Below are 14619 nucleotides of genomic sequence, written 5' to 3'. Positions count from 1 at the left end.
AAAACCCCTAAATAATTCTAATTTGAATGTGCCATCCCTTCCAGCTGGGATTGTGAATGATAAGGACATTACAATAACCATAGTGAGAAAGGGAAACATTTCTCTCAAAACACACACACACACACACACACACACACACACACACACACACACACCACACACCAGATCACAGAAGGATCCTGTCTGTCCGTCTATGGCTAACGCTAGAAGTTTATCAACAGAAAATTAATCCTGGGTTCAAAAACTTCATAACATATACCAGTTGGCAACAGAGCAGGATAATGGAAGATAATATTTTATGGAATTCAAAAGGCCCAGTGGAGATAAATGCTGTGTGCAAGTTTCTCACACGGAATGCTCATCCATCACAGACAGAAAATGAACTCTGACGGCTGTATGGCAGTACCAAGAGGTGCAGTGCAATCCGGTTTCCTAGGCCGCAGGCACCCAGCCAGGTGGTCAGCTGAAGCCTGCTTCTATTATCTGCAATCATATGGGGCAGGGAATTTGTTCCTTTCAGTTCCTGAGAATTTATTTGACAGCATTTTTATGGCATGACTGGGAGTGGAAGCCAAAATCTGGATGACAGCCAAAAAACATGTTTTTGGTCTGTGCGAACACTATTTGAAGTAAGGAAGCCATAATGTGTAGAGAAGCAGTAAACAGGCAAATGCTGAGCTGGTTCCAACTCAGCACTTCCATTTAGCACAGAATTACAGAACCACACCGTGCTTCATGGGGCAGGATGGTAACAGCGCACCAAGAGGAATCAAAAGGAAAAAATGAACACCCCCCTTCTAAATGCTACAGCATCTAAACAATTCCATTCTAACACCCATCTGCAATGAGAGGATGTGTAAATGGAGAGGGTCCTATCGTTAATACATGAAAGTTCAGAGGGATTTAGTCTCTCTATCTACCATGGGTAGCTGTCCCTTCTTCATTAAACCAAATCCTCTCTCAAAAACCAGCTTCTCCTAGCCCTAGCTGGGTTTGCTCAGTGGATAGAGCATCGGCCTGTGGACTGAAGGGTCCCAGGTTAGATTCCCACCAGGGCACAAGCCCTGGTTGCAGGTTTGATCCCCAGTAAGGGGCGTGCAGGAGGCAGCTGATCAATGATTCTCTCTCATTGTTGATGTTTCTATCTCTCTCTCCCCCTCTTTTCCTTTCTGAAATCAATAAAAATATATTTAAAATAACCAGCTTCTCCTAAAATTTTACTTGACCATCAAGATTCCCTCTGCAAAGGCCAAGGGTTTGCAAATTCAGGGAAGGCCATGGCTTGTCTCTGGGCTCTTTCTGTGAGATAACTGACGAGAAATCCTTGTTTACATGTTCTGTTGCACATAAAATTCTTTTGATCCTGTGGGTTATCCTGTCCTCTGCAGACCTAAGAAGATATGAGCAGTGTAGACTCATGAGCTTCAAAGAGAAAAACCTATCTCCTGGACCCAACCTCTTGGACGAGGAGGGGAAGAGACGAGGCAGTTTCCACATCAGAATCTCTTACAATCCCTCTTTCAGAGGTCCAGGCGGTCTACTGATGAACTGCCTATCTGGAAGCTCAAAGCACAATATTTCAGCTACACTTACAATAAACTCTCCCAGGGACTAGATCAGCCTCCACTACACCCATGACAATGAATGCTCTCTCCTCACCTCCACAGTGTTGAGATAACATCCAGCTGAACAGAATGAAGGTTCTGTCCTGTCAGTGTGACTTGTACAAGATGAACTCATACCCTCATTGCACCTGTGTAATTATGCAACACCTCCTGCCACACGATTTGAAAATTCAGAAAAATGGGCAAGCTCTCCGCTCCACTTTACACAACAGAGAGCCTAGAGGGAAGCTTCAGGACGGAAACATATCACAGAACAGGAGTTCAGGAAATCCAGCTAGTGCCGTGGCCAGGACACTATACCACTCTCGCCACCTGAGGGTTTATTCCTGGAGATGCCCTACAGAACCAATGGGTAGTGGAGACTCTGCTTCCGCCCCACTTAAGCCTTCTCAAAAGTGGTCAGCTGCCCAGGCTGCTGAAGCCAAGAGCTACAGACACACATTATGTGCGCTAGGGGCCTGGCTCTGCCATCTGGCCTGGTCCTGCAGAACTCAGGCTGCAGAACTGGCTGGTGTCACTGACAGCTTTAAGGGTCTATTTATTTTGGTGTCAATTAGCAAAGAGTAAAAATCTCTGACTAAACCCACAAAGGGATGTTGTTTGCAAAAAGAATAAACAAGGCAAAAACTGTTTTCAGTGCCTTCCTCTGTTTAAATTATGAATCCAGCCAAAAGCCCAAAATGAAAAGGGAGGAAAATATGGAAGAAAAATCATTTTTAGTAAAGTGATATGACTAAAGAAACAAAAACAAAGAGATTGCCAGACAGGAACAGCTTATGCTCAAAGGGATTCTTGAAATAACTTCAGAAATCAACCAACAAAATAAACCCCATAAGTCAATGGGTCATATTCCACTCAGCCTCACACTTATTTATTTCCTCATTTCCAATTACTTGGGAAGCAAAATATGGAATTATTTATCTAAAATATCATCAATACTTATAGACTAAGGTCTCCAGATGCCCCTGGCCTTCTGAGAATGCCTCGTGACTCTAAAGGACACCTGGCTTCAGGGAAAACAAAAGACACATTGGAGCAAGCCACCCATGGTCCCTGCTTCGGAACCGCGATGTGGTTTCAGTGAGTGGCCATCTTGCTTGTTACTATGGACCTAATGCATCCTTCTTCCTCCCGCAAAGAGTCAGGAATAGAGACTGATGAGTGCTTTCCCTCCGGAGGCGCCTATGGCCTCTGGACTACAGGGTCCTCTTCTCTCTCACTCCTTGGACGCCTTGGCCGGGTCCTATGAACACTCCCAATTTGTGACATGTAGCCTTCCCCGAGGACTCCACCCATTTCTTCCAGCTCTTTTCTCCTCTTTTCAGTCTTTTCTTCCCCATATTCATTGCCATGTATACAAAGAATGCCACATGGCACTTCCTGGTGGTTCCTTTTCTAATCTTAGAGTCCAGGAGAGAACTGACCAGGGACAGGAATTCACAGAGAGGCAAGCATGTGGGAGGGTGATAAACAATGGCAGGCAGAGCAGTGAGGAAAAGCAGCAGGGGGATGAGGGCATCCTCGGGCAGAACTCCCGTCTCCTTGCCAAGCCACACAGTATGCAGAACCCAGTCCTACTTGCAGCCATGGGTCTCATCTGCTCACATTCTTAAAGCAGACTTGAAGCAAAAGTAAAAAAAAAAAAAAAAAAAAAAAACTACCCACAGTGCTCTGCACAGCCTCCTTCCTTATATTTTCTGTCCAAGGTTCTGCTTCAGGGGTGAGTGAAAGGCTGTGAAAGTGTCTTTTCTGTTTATCGATGGGATTAAGAGAAATGTGGCTTGGGTCCCTTAAGAACGAAACCTTGAAGTCATCTTTCATTGCTTCCATTCTCTGCCAAGGTTTATAGAGTTCTGGTGGAGTGGTCCCCTCAGTGCCCAAGGTAAGAACGTTCCCAGGTGGGGGCCAAAGTCACTTTACTTTTTTCCCAAAAGGAAGTGTTTCCACTAAGGCCTACCACTTTTGTTACCCTTTAATCTTCATAATTTCTTAAAAAGGAAGCAAGGGCATTAGCAATGACTTGTCAACCCTAAGCAGTTAAGACAGTGAGCACCTTTGGGGAATGCACAGGTGTTAAAGTACTGGCACATTCATTCATTTAGCTGTTCAGCACTGAGTGCTTCTCCAGGCCGGAGAGAAGGAAGGCAATCTAGTGGAGAAGTCCGACCTGAGAACAAAACCACCACTATGCTTAAAAAGTGTACTAGTGCAGCAATATAATGAGTAGTTTGTATTGAATAAGGTCAATTTGTAAGAATATGGAAATTTAGTATTTTTGAGTCTTCAACTTGAACTACAAGCAGTATACAAATTCTATTAGAAAAGCTGAAAGATTTTTGTTTGCTTATTTAACCACTTTTATAAACATCTTTATTATATGTGTTATTTTATTGAAATATATTTGACGCATAATATTGTGTAAATTTAAGATGTACCACTTGTTAATCTGATAAATTTAAACACTGTGATCTGATTGCACTGCAGTGATAATTAACACCTCCATTGCATTACATAATGATCCTTTCCTTTTAGTGATTGTAATCATTAAGTTCTAGTCCCTGAGCAAGTTTGATGACTATAATACAACTAGAGGCCCAATGCATGAATTTGTGCACGAGTGGAGTCCTTGGGGTGGCCTGCTGAGATTGGGCCCCAGCTCGCGCCCCCAGCCTCGCAACCCCAGCTTGGGCCCCCAGCCTCCCAGCCCCGCCTTGGCCTGGCGCCACCCCCTCACCTGCTCCATCATCCTGCCTGCAGGGCAATCGATCGGGGCTGGGCCCCCAGCCCAGCTCCCTCAGTGCCTGGATGCCAGGTGGTGGCCCCGCCCCCCACTGCTGCTGGTCACTGCCTGTGGGGCAATCAGGTCCCACCTCACACCCGCCTTGACCTGGTGCCGCCCACTCACCTGCTCCACCATCCCATCGTCCTGCACTTGTCGGGGCCCACTGGGGCTGGCAGCACCTCCACTGCCACCCACTGCCAGCGCCACGTCACCGATGCCCATATAGGGTCCAGCAGTGCCTCCACTGCTGCCTCCTGCCAGCACCGCATCGCCGACGCCCGCCATGTTCTGCGCTGCCCCCTGGTGGTCAGCGCATGTCATAGCGAGTGGTCAAACTCCCAAATGACCGCCCGAGGGGACAATTTGCATATTAGACTTTTATTATATAGGATAGTGTGGACTATATTCACTTATACTGTGCATTATATTTCTAGGTCTTGTGTTACTACTTGTTCCTAATTTGTACCATTAACCAGCATCTGTCTTATCTCCCTACCCCTTTAAGGATTTTTAAATTGATATATGTGTATTTTTTTAAATCTTTATTGTTGAAAGTATTACATATGTCTTCTTTCCCTTACCCACTGACCTCTCCCACCCACCTACCACCCTAGGCCTTCACCACCCTATTATCTGTGTCTGTGGGTTATGCATATATGCATGAGTTCATTGGTTGATCTCTTCCCCCTTCCTCCCCTGCCTTCCCTCTGAGGTTTTACAGTCTATTTGATGCTTCTATGTCTCTGGGTCTATTTTTGTTTATCAGATTCCACATATGAGTGAGATCATGTGATATTTATCTTTCTCTGACTGGCTTATTTCATTTAGCATAATGCTCTCCAGGTCCATCCATGTTGCAAATGGTAAGAGTTCTTTCTTTTTTACAGCTACATAGTATTCCATTGTGTAGATGTACCATAGTTTTTTAATCCACTCATCTGCTGATGGGCACTTAGGCTGTTTCCAAATCTTAGCTATGGTGAATTGCAGTGCTATGAACTTAGGAGTGCATATATCCTTCCTGATGGGTGTTTCTGATCTTTTAGGATATATTCCTAGAAGTGGGATTACTGGGTCAAATGGGAGTTCCATTTTTAAAGGGAGCCCTTATACACTGCTGGTGGGAATGCAGACTGGTGCAGCCTCTGTAGAAAACAGTATGGAGTTTCCTCAAAAAGTAAATTAATATTAATCTTGAGAATTTAAACAAGGGGAAAGTAAATATAAAATCTGTTTCATTATATGTATAACATGCCTTCACAGGACACCAAGAAATTAAGAATGGGCTACCTATGTGAAGATGGGAAGAAGGGCCAGGGGACAGGATGAAAAGATCTTTTTCTTTTTTTCATATATATATCTTTTTTAAATCTTTTATATTTGAAACTTTTTAATGTATTTCCTTATTTTAAAAATATGTTTAATTCTAACCAGAATTACATGTATACAAAGAATGCCACATGGCATTTTATTATGGTTTCTTAAAATATATTAATTTGGAACATTAGAAATATTCTTTAGTAAATAGTAGCCTTCAATGTAACACTACTATGAAAACCGAAACAAGTTTTAATCTTTTATTATGAGCAGAGAGTACTAGTCTTAGGTACAGGGAGACCCTGCCTCCCTCTCTGGACTCTTAACTGCTTGGCATCCCTCCTTCACTCAGCCATGGTGGCCTTCTCCCCATTCTTAGAAGGAGCTCTCTCCAGCCTCTGGGCCTTTACTTTGATAGTCCCTCCCTCTGTGTTAAACTCTGTTTCCCAGGATCTTTCCATGGCTGACTCCTCTCTTCATTCAGGCCATTGCCTATATCACCTTCTTGGAGATACCTTCCTGAGCCACGATTCCTTGCCCTGTTTTGTTTTCTTCCCCATATTTATTGCCATGCCATTCAAATTCACCTTACTCATTTGTTTGTGTGTATTTCAGCCCCCCTCTTGATAACTGCTTCCTCTACCCTCACCCCCACCAGACTATAAGCACTAGGACAGTGGTTCTCATCCTTCTTAATGCCGCGACCCTTTAATACAGTTCCTCATGTTGTGGTGACCCCCAATTTCATTGTTACAAATGGAACATAATTAAAGCATAGTGATTAATCACAAAAACAATATGTAATTATATATGTGTTTTCCGATGGTCTTAGGCGACCCCTGTGAAAGGGTCGTTCGACCCCCAAAGGGGTCACAACCCACAGGTTGAGAACCGCTGCACTAAGCAATCCAGAGTGTATACCACAATGGCAGCAAAAAATAGTTGCTCAATAAAAATCTGTGGAATGAAATAATGAATGAATGCATGCATTACAATTAATGGTGACAGACTGAAAGCTATCTAAAATCTGGAAGAAAAAGATGTCCACTATTACCACTTCTATTTGACAATGTACTGAAGGTTCTACTCAGAGCAATTAGGCAACAAAATGAAATGAAAGGTATCCAGATCGGTAAGGAAGAAGTAAAACTATTTCTATTTGTAGATGATAGGATCTTGTAGAGAAAATCATAAAGATCATGTATACACACACACACACACTTAGAACTAATAAGTTCCACAAGGTTGCAGGATATACAATAATACATAACTATCACTTGCATTTCTATATACTAGCAATGAACAATTGATAATAAAATTAAGAAAACAATTCCATTCACAACAGATAAAAAAAAGAGAAAAACTTAGAAATAAGTGTAAAAAAAAAGAAAAGTTCAAGATTTGTAGGCTGAAAACTACAAAACATTGTTGAAAGAAATTAAAGAAGGCCTAAATAGAAAGACATCTCATATTCATAGACTGGAAGGCCTATATTGTTAAGGTACTACTCCTCCTCATTGAATTTACAGATCAATGCAATCTCTATCAAAATTCAGAAATGGACAAGTTTGATACTAAAATTAATATACAAGGGGCCCAGAATAGCCAAAACAATCTTGAAAAAGGACAAAATTGAAGAACTTACACTTCCTGATTCAGAAATCTACCACAAAGCTACAGTAATCAAGACAGCTTGGTACTGATATAAGGATAAACATTAGATCAAACCCATATATCTATGGTCAACTGATTTTTAACAAAGGTACAAAGACCGCTCGATGGGGGAAAAATAGTCTTTTCAACAAATGGTGCTGGAACAATTGGACATCCATATGTACCCACATAGTTCAAAAAATATACAAGAACTAACTAAAAATGGATCAAAGATATAAATGCAAGAGCTGAAACCACAATATTTTTAGAGAAAACATAGAAGCCTTTGTACATTGAGTTAGACTGTTTTTTAGATATTACAACAAAAGTACAACCAAAGAAAAGTAAATAAATGGAAATACATCAAAATTTAAAGCTTTTTTATATAAAAGGCCACCATCAAAAAGGCAAAAAGACAACCCACAAAATAGAAGAAAATAATTGCAAATTATATATCTGGAAAGGTTTAATGTGCAGAATATATAGAGAACTTTTACAACTCAACACTAAAAAGACAAATAACAATTAAAAAGTAAGCAGAGGATATGAGTAGATATTTCTCCACATAAAGAGAGAATGGAAAGTTTATAAATGTATTTTTTTGTATATGAATAAAATACATTTTACATAATTCATATTGCATTGTTTGCCTGCAAAGATGGGGAACTGGATACCTAAGGAAGAGAATGTTTGTATAGTTAGGAAAAGATTTTCACTGTAAGCCCTTTTGTAACTTTTGAGTTTTTAAGCCATGTGAATGTATTTTCTAATCCAAAATAAATACAGTGGGGCCTTGACTTACGAGTTTAATTTGTTCCGTGACGGAGCTCGTAACTCAAATTACTCGAACGTCAAATCTTAAACTGAACGGGTGAGACACGTGACGCTGGGCTGATGTTGTGGCGTTCACTGTGACAATCGCTGCGCCAACTTGCGGCGGGGTATCTGAAGCTGGCTCGTAACCCGAATTTAATTCGCAACTCAAAGCAAAAAATCAGCCGAGAGGAAAACTCGTTAGCCGGGACACTCGTAAGTCAAGGCCCCACTGTAAATAAAATATAGATTTTAGCCCTAACCTGTTTGGCTCAGTGGATAGAGCGTCGGCCTGCAGACTGAAAGGTCCCAGGTTTGATTCTGGTCACGGGCATGTACCTTGGTTGCGGACACATCCCCAGTAGGGAGTGTGCAGGAGGCAGCTGGTCGATGTTTCTCTCTCATTGATGTTTCTAACACTCTATCCCTCTCCCTTCCTTTCTGTAAAAAATCAAAAAAATATATATTTAAATATATATATTTAAATATTTTAAAAATAATGAATTAATGAGTCATATAGGGCTGTGGGAAGAACACTGGCCTAAGTTTACAGAAACCTGAATTCTAGTTTACAGAAACCTGAATATCAGTCTCCCTTTCTCCCTTTCCAAAACTCTATGCATTTTTTTAAACAAAGCATGTAGACTTAAGAAAGGTTCATATGTGAGGATTCTGAACAATTAAAGGTCTAAACAGAAAAGTTTGAATTCATGTTTTTGTTTGAACAAGTTTCTAGCAGCAGAACAAGCAGATGGAGTACCCTGTCAGTTTTGAGCAAAGTTAATCTCTCCTTCTATCAGTAGGTGGCGATAGTGAGTACCAAATGTTCAAGCCACACTTGCTCTAATGGACGCAAGAGCCTTAGAAATTTAGAGCCTTAGAGTTCAGCTCAATTCCCATATTTTCCAGAAGTGAGGTCAGAGTCTGAAGATTGACTGACATGGCAAAGAATGAAATCCACATCTCATAATTTTTAACTGTTCCACTCAACTAAGTGCTTTAGTAAGCTAAAAAACTAAGACTCCGAACTTCTTGGGAACATAAAGTTCCACCAGTCAGCCTAGGCTTTCTTATCACCTTATGCTTTTCTTTTCTAATCTAAAGTCAAATGATTATGGGAAGAGGGAGTTTTTAAAATTTAGAGTCTAAATGTTAAAGTATGGTTGCTAAATTCACAGATGTGGCTATTAATTGGTTCTTTCAAGTACCTAATTTTAAAATAAAAATATTTTCCTCATTTTATTGTCTAAAATTATGCACAACACATGACTTATTTCAGAAATTAAACTTTTCTCCCTATTTTCATTTTACATAGGCAATTCCTAACCTGAAATGTATGGTGGGTGAATTTTTTTTTTTTATTATTGAAATGTTGAGGAACAACTAAATGTCCAAAAATAATAGAGATCATTCAGGAAATATTTTTAATAATTCTGAGTAGCAATATAGTGTAGTGGTTACGCAGCCACACTGCTCAGTTCAAATCCTGGTCCACCACTTACTTGCCTTGTGCTATTGAGCAAGTTTCTTAACATTTTGAGCCTCAATTTCCTTGTTATCAAATAGGACTGGTAACAGTAATACTTCATCATGTTTCTGTGAGAATGTATCCAAGTGCTCAGGACAGTACCAAAATGTAGTATCTGAGGACAATGAGGCTTCTTAACCCTTTGAGAAACAGTGATTCCTTTAAAAGAGGATGCTTGCTAACCCAAGGTAATTTCTAATTGGGTCTCATAAACTCTATGAGAATAAAAGAGAAGAAACGTCAGACAAAATGCTTGGGGAGGCTGGCTTTGGAATATCCAGCTTCTAGCCTGCATTCACTTCTTAACTACAGGGTACTCTAAATATGCGTGGGGGGTTTTTGTGTGTGTGTTTTCCCCCCAGATGAAATGTTGGTGACTGGTGGGGGAGGATGTTAAGGGACAGGACGAAAGCAGCCAATTATATGAACAAGCTTTTGAAGTGTGGTATTTGCTTTCCTGTTCAAGTCTGTTGGAAGGGAGGAAGTTAGAGAAATGAATGGCCCTCCCATTCTTCTGAAATTTGAGTTTAGTTCTCTTGCTTCAGAGCAAATGCAGAACCATTTTGGGCAGACTTTGCCTTCCCTCCTTTCCCTTCTTGTTTAAATACCCCGTTAGTCCTACAAAGCATCCAGGGTAAGATCTGCATCACAACTGATATTCCTGATTAGACTTAGCAGCCAAAGTTGGAACTGTGGCCAGTACTCAGATCTGGTGATGAAGGGAACTATCCTTTATCTCCATGGCAAACCCTGACTACAGCTGTTTCTCAGACTGTAGTACAACTCTCTTTTCTGTTTCTAGAAGTCTTCAGACCACTGTGGAAATCTTTATTACAAGTAGACTCTCCCTTTTCTTGATTTCGGGGCAACATGAGGCTAGGGTGGATCTGACAGGCTACAGGAACACAGATTTGGGAGGGCAAGATTCAAGAATATCCCCTGTGAAATATGCTTATTAAATAGACAGTACATCTCCCTATATGAAGGTATGCATGTGATCTCAAACAGTTCCCATTTATTGTATTTAATATGGTCATGATAACATCAGGATCTTATAAAAATGTCAATCATATTCAGATTAAGAAAAAAAGGTCCAATTTTAGAGGTCTGAGATAACTAGTGGGTGCAGGAAAGGCATGAGCCCAGCTTAGGTACTTTCTGGCTGTGTGGTTCTGAACATGTCATGGAACTGTGGTAGGTAGGTAGGCAGACATGAGCAGAGCAAGGAGGATGGGCCAGGTCCAGAAGGTCACCATGGCAGAAAGCCTAGCAGCAGACATTTGTGAGATGGGCCCTTGTCCCAGGGTCACCTTTCCTGCCCAGCAACTTGCTGGCCATGCAGTTTAGACCCCCTCACCTTTCCTCCCTAGGGATAACTGCTAGGCCTCAGTGGTTTCAGCTCCAGGCCTAACAAAGCAGCAAGACCAGAGCCAGCTGTGATGACTAATGACCCCCTCCCCTAGAGCTGACCAATCAATAGAGACCAGGACCCTGAAAAGAAACATCTGGAAAACCCATGAATATGCTATTGAGATCCTCCCCTGGGACTTCCCCTAAAATCCCCTTCAGAGCATTGAGGACCGGGACCCTGGCCCAGGAGCCTGCCAGTGCCTTTTCCTTTCACCCTCCCTCCTCCTCCCCCAACCCTCACCCAGGTGAGTTACCTTTACCTTCTTCATTCCCAAGTGCCACGGGCCCTTCTTTCACCTCTGCAACTTACTCCCTAAACCCATCTCTTCTACCAGTCACTTCTCCCACCTCTGATTTTCTAAATAAACGTTTTCTTATAACGAATCTTGGCTCCTATCAGACCCCAGTGGTCTAACACCTGTTGCCTTTCTCCAAGCTGCCAACAGAGCCTCTATAGCAGTGGTTCTCAACCTTGGCTGCACATTAGAATCACCTGGGAATCTTTTTAAAATCCTGATTTCTGGGCCTCATCCTCCGGAAATTCTGTTTCTTTGTTATGGGGTGGGGCCACAACATTAGTATAGGTTGTTTCATTTGTAAAGGGGATTAAAAATAACAGTTACCTCGTGGTCTGTTTCAAGAATTAACTTTAAAAACAGTATAGCAGTCCTGGCCCTGTTGGCTGGTACACCAAAAGGTTGTGGGTTCGATTCCTGGTCAGGGCACATACTTAGGTTGCAGGTAAGAGAGGCGACTGATTGTTGTTTCTCTCTTCCTCTCTCTCTCTCTCTCTCTCTCCCTCCCTCTCTCTCTCTCTCTCTCTCTCTTTCTCTCTCTCTCTCTCTCTCTCTCTCTCTCTCTCTCTCTCTCACACACACACACACACACACACACACACACACACACATTAAAAAATAAATAACAACAAAAAATTGTCCTCGGGGAAGGGGTGAGATTAGGATTAAAATAAATAATAAAAACAGTAAAGCAGCCCTGGCCAGGCAGCTCAGTTGGTAAGAGCGCCGTCCCTGAATGCCAAGTGTGCAGTTCAATCCCTGGTCCAAGCACACACAAGAAAGAACCAACGGACGCATAAATAAGCGGAATATCAAATCGATGCCGCCTCTCTCTCTAAAATCAATCAATAAATAATAAAGCACTATGCAAATGTTCTTGATATTCTTAATTATCTAACATTTATGCACACTCTCTACAAGTATACTTTTCTCTATTAACTACAGAGAAGTTTTTAACAGATAATGATGCTCAGAGGGGTTATGGATACAGGTTAAATCTGAAATGTCAGCAGCCCAAGAAACTGGAAAACATTAATCTCTGGTCGGACAGTCCCAACCCATGACGGCTGGGTTCCCAGGGGACCAGAGTCCTCCCCACCGAGGGCGCTCGCACTTGAACTCGGCCCCAGGCTCGCGCTGCCCCCCTCGCACTGCCACACCGGCGCCCGCCAGCTCCCTCTCCAGCTTCCACTCAGGGCCGCCCCGCGGAGTCCATCCCGACCCTACCGCCGGCCCAGGCCCAGCGCCCAGCGCCCAGCGCCCAGCACCCCCCAGAACCCTCCACCCCGACCGTCGGAAAACTAAACACCGAAAACCCCCCCGAAGAGGCGGGGCGAGGGGGTGGGGAACGCGGGACGCCCGGCAGGCATGCGCAGAGACCGCCGCGGGCTCCGCGCCCGGAGCAGCCGCCGCCTCGCCGGCACCCAGCTCGGGCCGCGCCGCGTACCTGGTAGCGGCCGGTGAGCAGCTGGCTCCGCGACGGCGTGCACAGCGGCTGCGTGTAGTAGTTGTCCAGGCGCACCCCGCCGGCCGCCAGCGCGTCCAGGTGCGGCGTGCGCACGCTCGAGCCGTGGAAGCCCACGTCGTGCCAGCCCAGGTCGTCCGCCAGCACGAAGACCAGGTGGGGCGGCCGGCCGGCCCCGGCGCCCGAGCCCGGCGGCAGCGGCAGCAGCAGCAGCAGCAGGACGGCGGGGAGCCGCGGGCCGGGGCCTCGGGGCAGGCTCGCTGCGCGGCGCGGGCCCATCCTTCGCCGCCCGCGGGCCCCGCGCCTGTGGCGCCACCAGCCTCCGGCAGCGCTTTTAGAACCAGGAACTGGGCGGCCGGCCCGCCCCGCCCCGGGACCTCGCCCGGAGGGCCTCTGGCTGCAGGCCCCCGCGCCCCGCTGCCTCCCCCGGCCGGCGGCGAGGCGGGGCGGGGCCAGCGGACGGAGCTGGGGCGCTGCTGCCGGCGCCCGGACACCGCGTCGATGCTCGATGGGGGCTATGATCGCTGACCTTTCCAGCTATGAACTGGGCACCGAGGCATCCTAACACAGGAGCCGATTTGTTCTTAACAGCTTACAAAGCATTTCCGAGCCCGTTTCAAGTCTGGCAGCTGGGAATTATAATGCCCGTTTGTTTTTGTTTTGTTTTGCTTTTCAGAATAAACCATCTTGTAGTTGGTTGAGCCTAAACTCAGTTCTGTCTCCAGATCCTGAGCTACGATGTTGCAGCGGTTCTCAACCTGTGGGTCGCGACCCCTTGGGCGGTCCAATGACCCTTTCACAGGGGTCGCCTAAGACCATCCTGCATATCAGATATTTACATGACGATTCATCACAGTAGTAACATTACAGTTATGAAGTAGCAACGAAAATAATTTTATGGTTGGGTCACAACATGAGGAACTGTATTTAAAGGGCCAGAAGGTTGAGAACCACTGTGAGGGAGACTCTTTTCTAGCAAGAGTCCAGCCTCGTGGGGGTGGGAGGGCGATGAGGCAGTAGTCTAAAAAATTTGTTTCAGATTTTGTTTATGAAAACTGTATGCTTGTGAAGCCATTTTCTCCCCACTAAAAAAAGGGGGTTCAACACACACCCCGACTGCACAGCGCCCTTTGGAAGGTGCAGTTTTTCTTGGGCCTCCCTGGGAGTTGTTTGGGGGCACTGTGTGGGCATTCAGTAGCTCATTAGCTTGTCCAGATATGAGCCCTTCAGAGCTGGTTCCCCAACAAATCAAGTAGTAAACCAAAAAACTATAGTATCTCATTTGCCTGAAATAATCTGTAGACGGAAGGAGAAATTCCTTTAAACACATGCTCATTGAATGGGGAAGTTAGCCTTATGACCAGTATGTTCCCATTGCCACCCAAGACTTTCTGCATAAGCCATGCCTGGAGATAGATAATTACAGTTGTAGAAGGGTAAAAAAAAAAAAAATAGGCACTGCATCCCTTCAGGGTAATGAATCTGATTCCATGGGAGTTATTTTACAGCTTTATAAGTTGTAGATAACTGATAGCAATGGAAACTAATTTTTGTTTACACTTATGCAAACGAATTCTATCCAGTGGAATGACCCCCACCTCCACCCTCACCCTCACCTCCATCCTCACCCCCATTACCATGGAAAAAACAGTTTTTACCTCCACTTGCACATTTAATATTCCTGATCTGTTCTTTGGACTGTCCTTTGAACTGGTTTAACACTGTACCAG

The 14619-nt window shown here is 44.1% G+C and overlaps 1 protein-coding gene across 1 annotated transcript in view; it reads right to left on the bottom strand.

Annotated features, from left to right (window-relative positions):
• ARSB (arylsulfatase B) overlaps positions 1 to 13303 on the bottom strand; it is a 135018-nt gene extending 121715 nt beyond the window's left edge. Inside the window, exon 1 of the mRNA XM_059694248.1 lies at positions 12872 to 13303. Coding sequence (XP_059550231.1) covers positions 12872 to 13168 — 297 coding nt within the window. The 5' untranslated portion in view covers positions 13169 to 13303. The remainder of the gene's footprint in view (positions 1 to 12871) is intronic.
• Between the last annotated feature and the right edge of the window lie 1316 nt (positions 13304 to 14619).

This window comes from Myotis daubentonii, chromosome 4 (assembly GCF_963259705.1).
Source record: "Myotis daubentonii chromosome 4, mMyoDau2.1, whole genome shotgun sequence".
Taxonomy (NCBI): Eukaryota; Metazoa; Chordata; class Mammalia; order Chiroptera; family Vespertilionidae; genus Myotis; species Myotis daubentonii.
The sequence above is the reverse complement of the archived record's forward strand: the minus strand, read 5'-3'. Positions and strand labels throughout refer to the sequence as shown.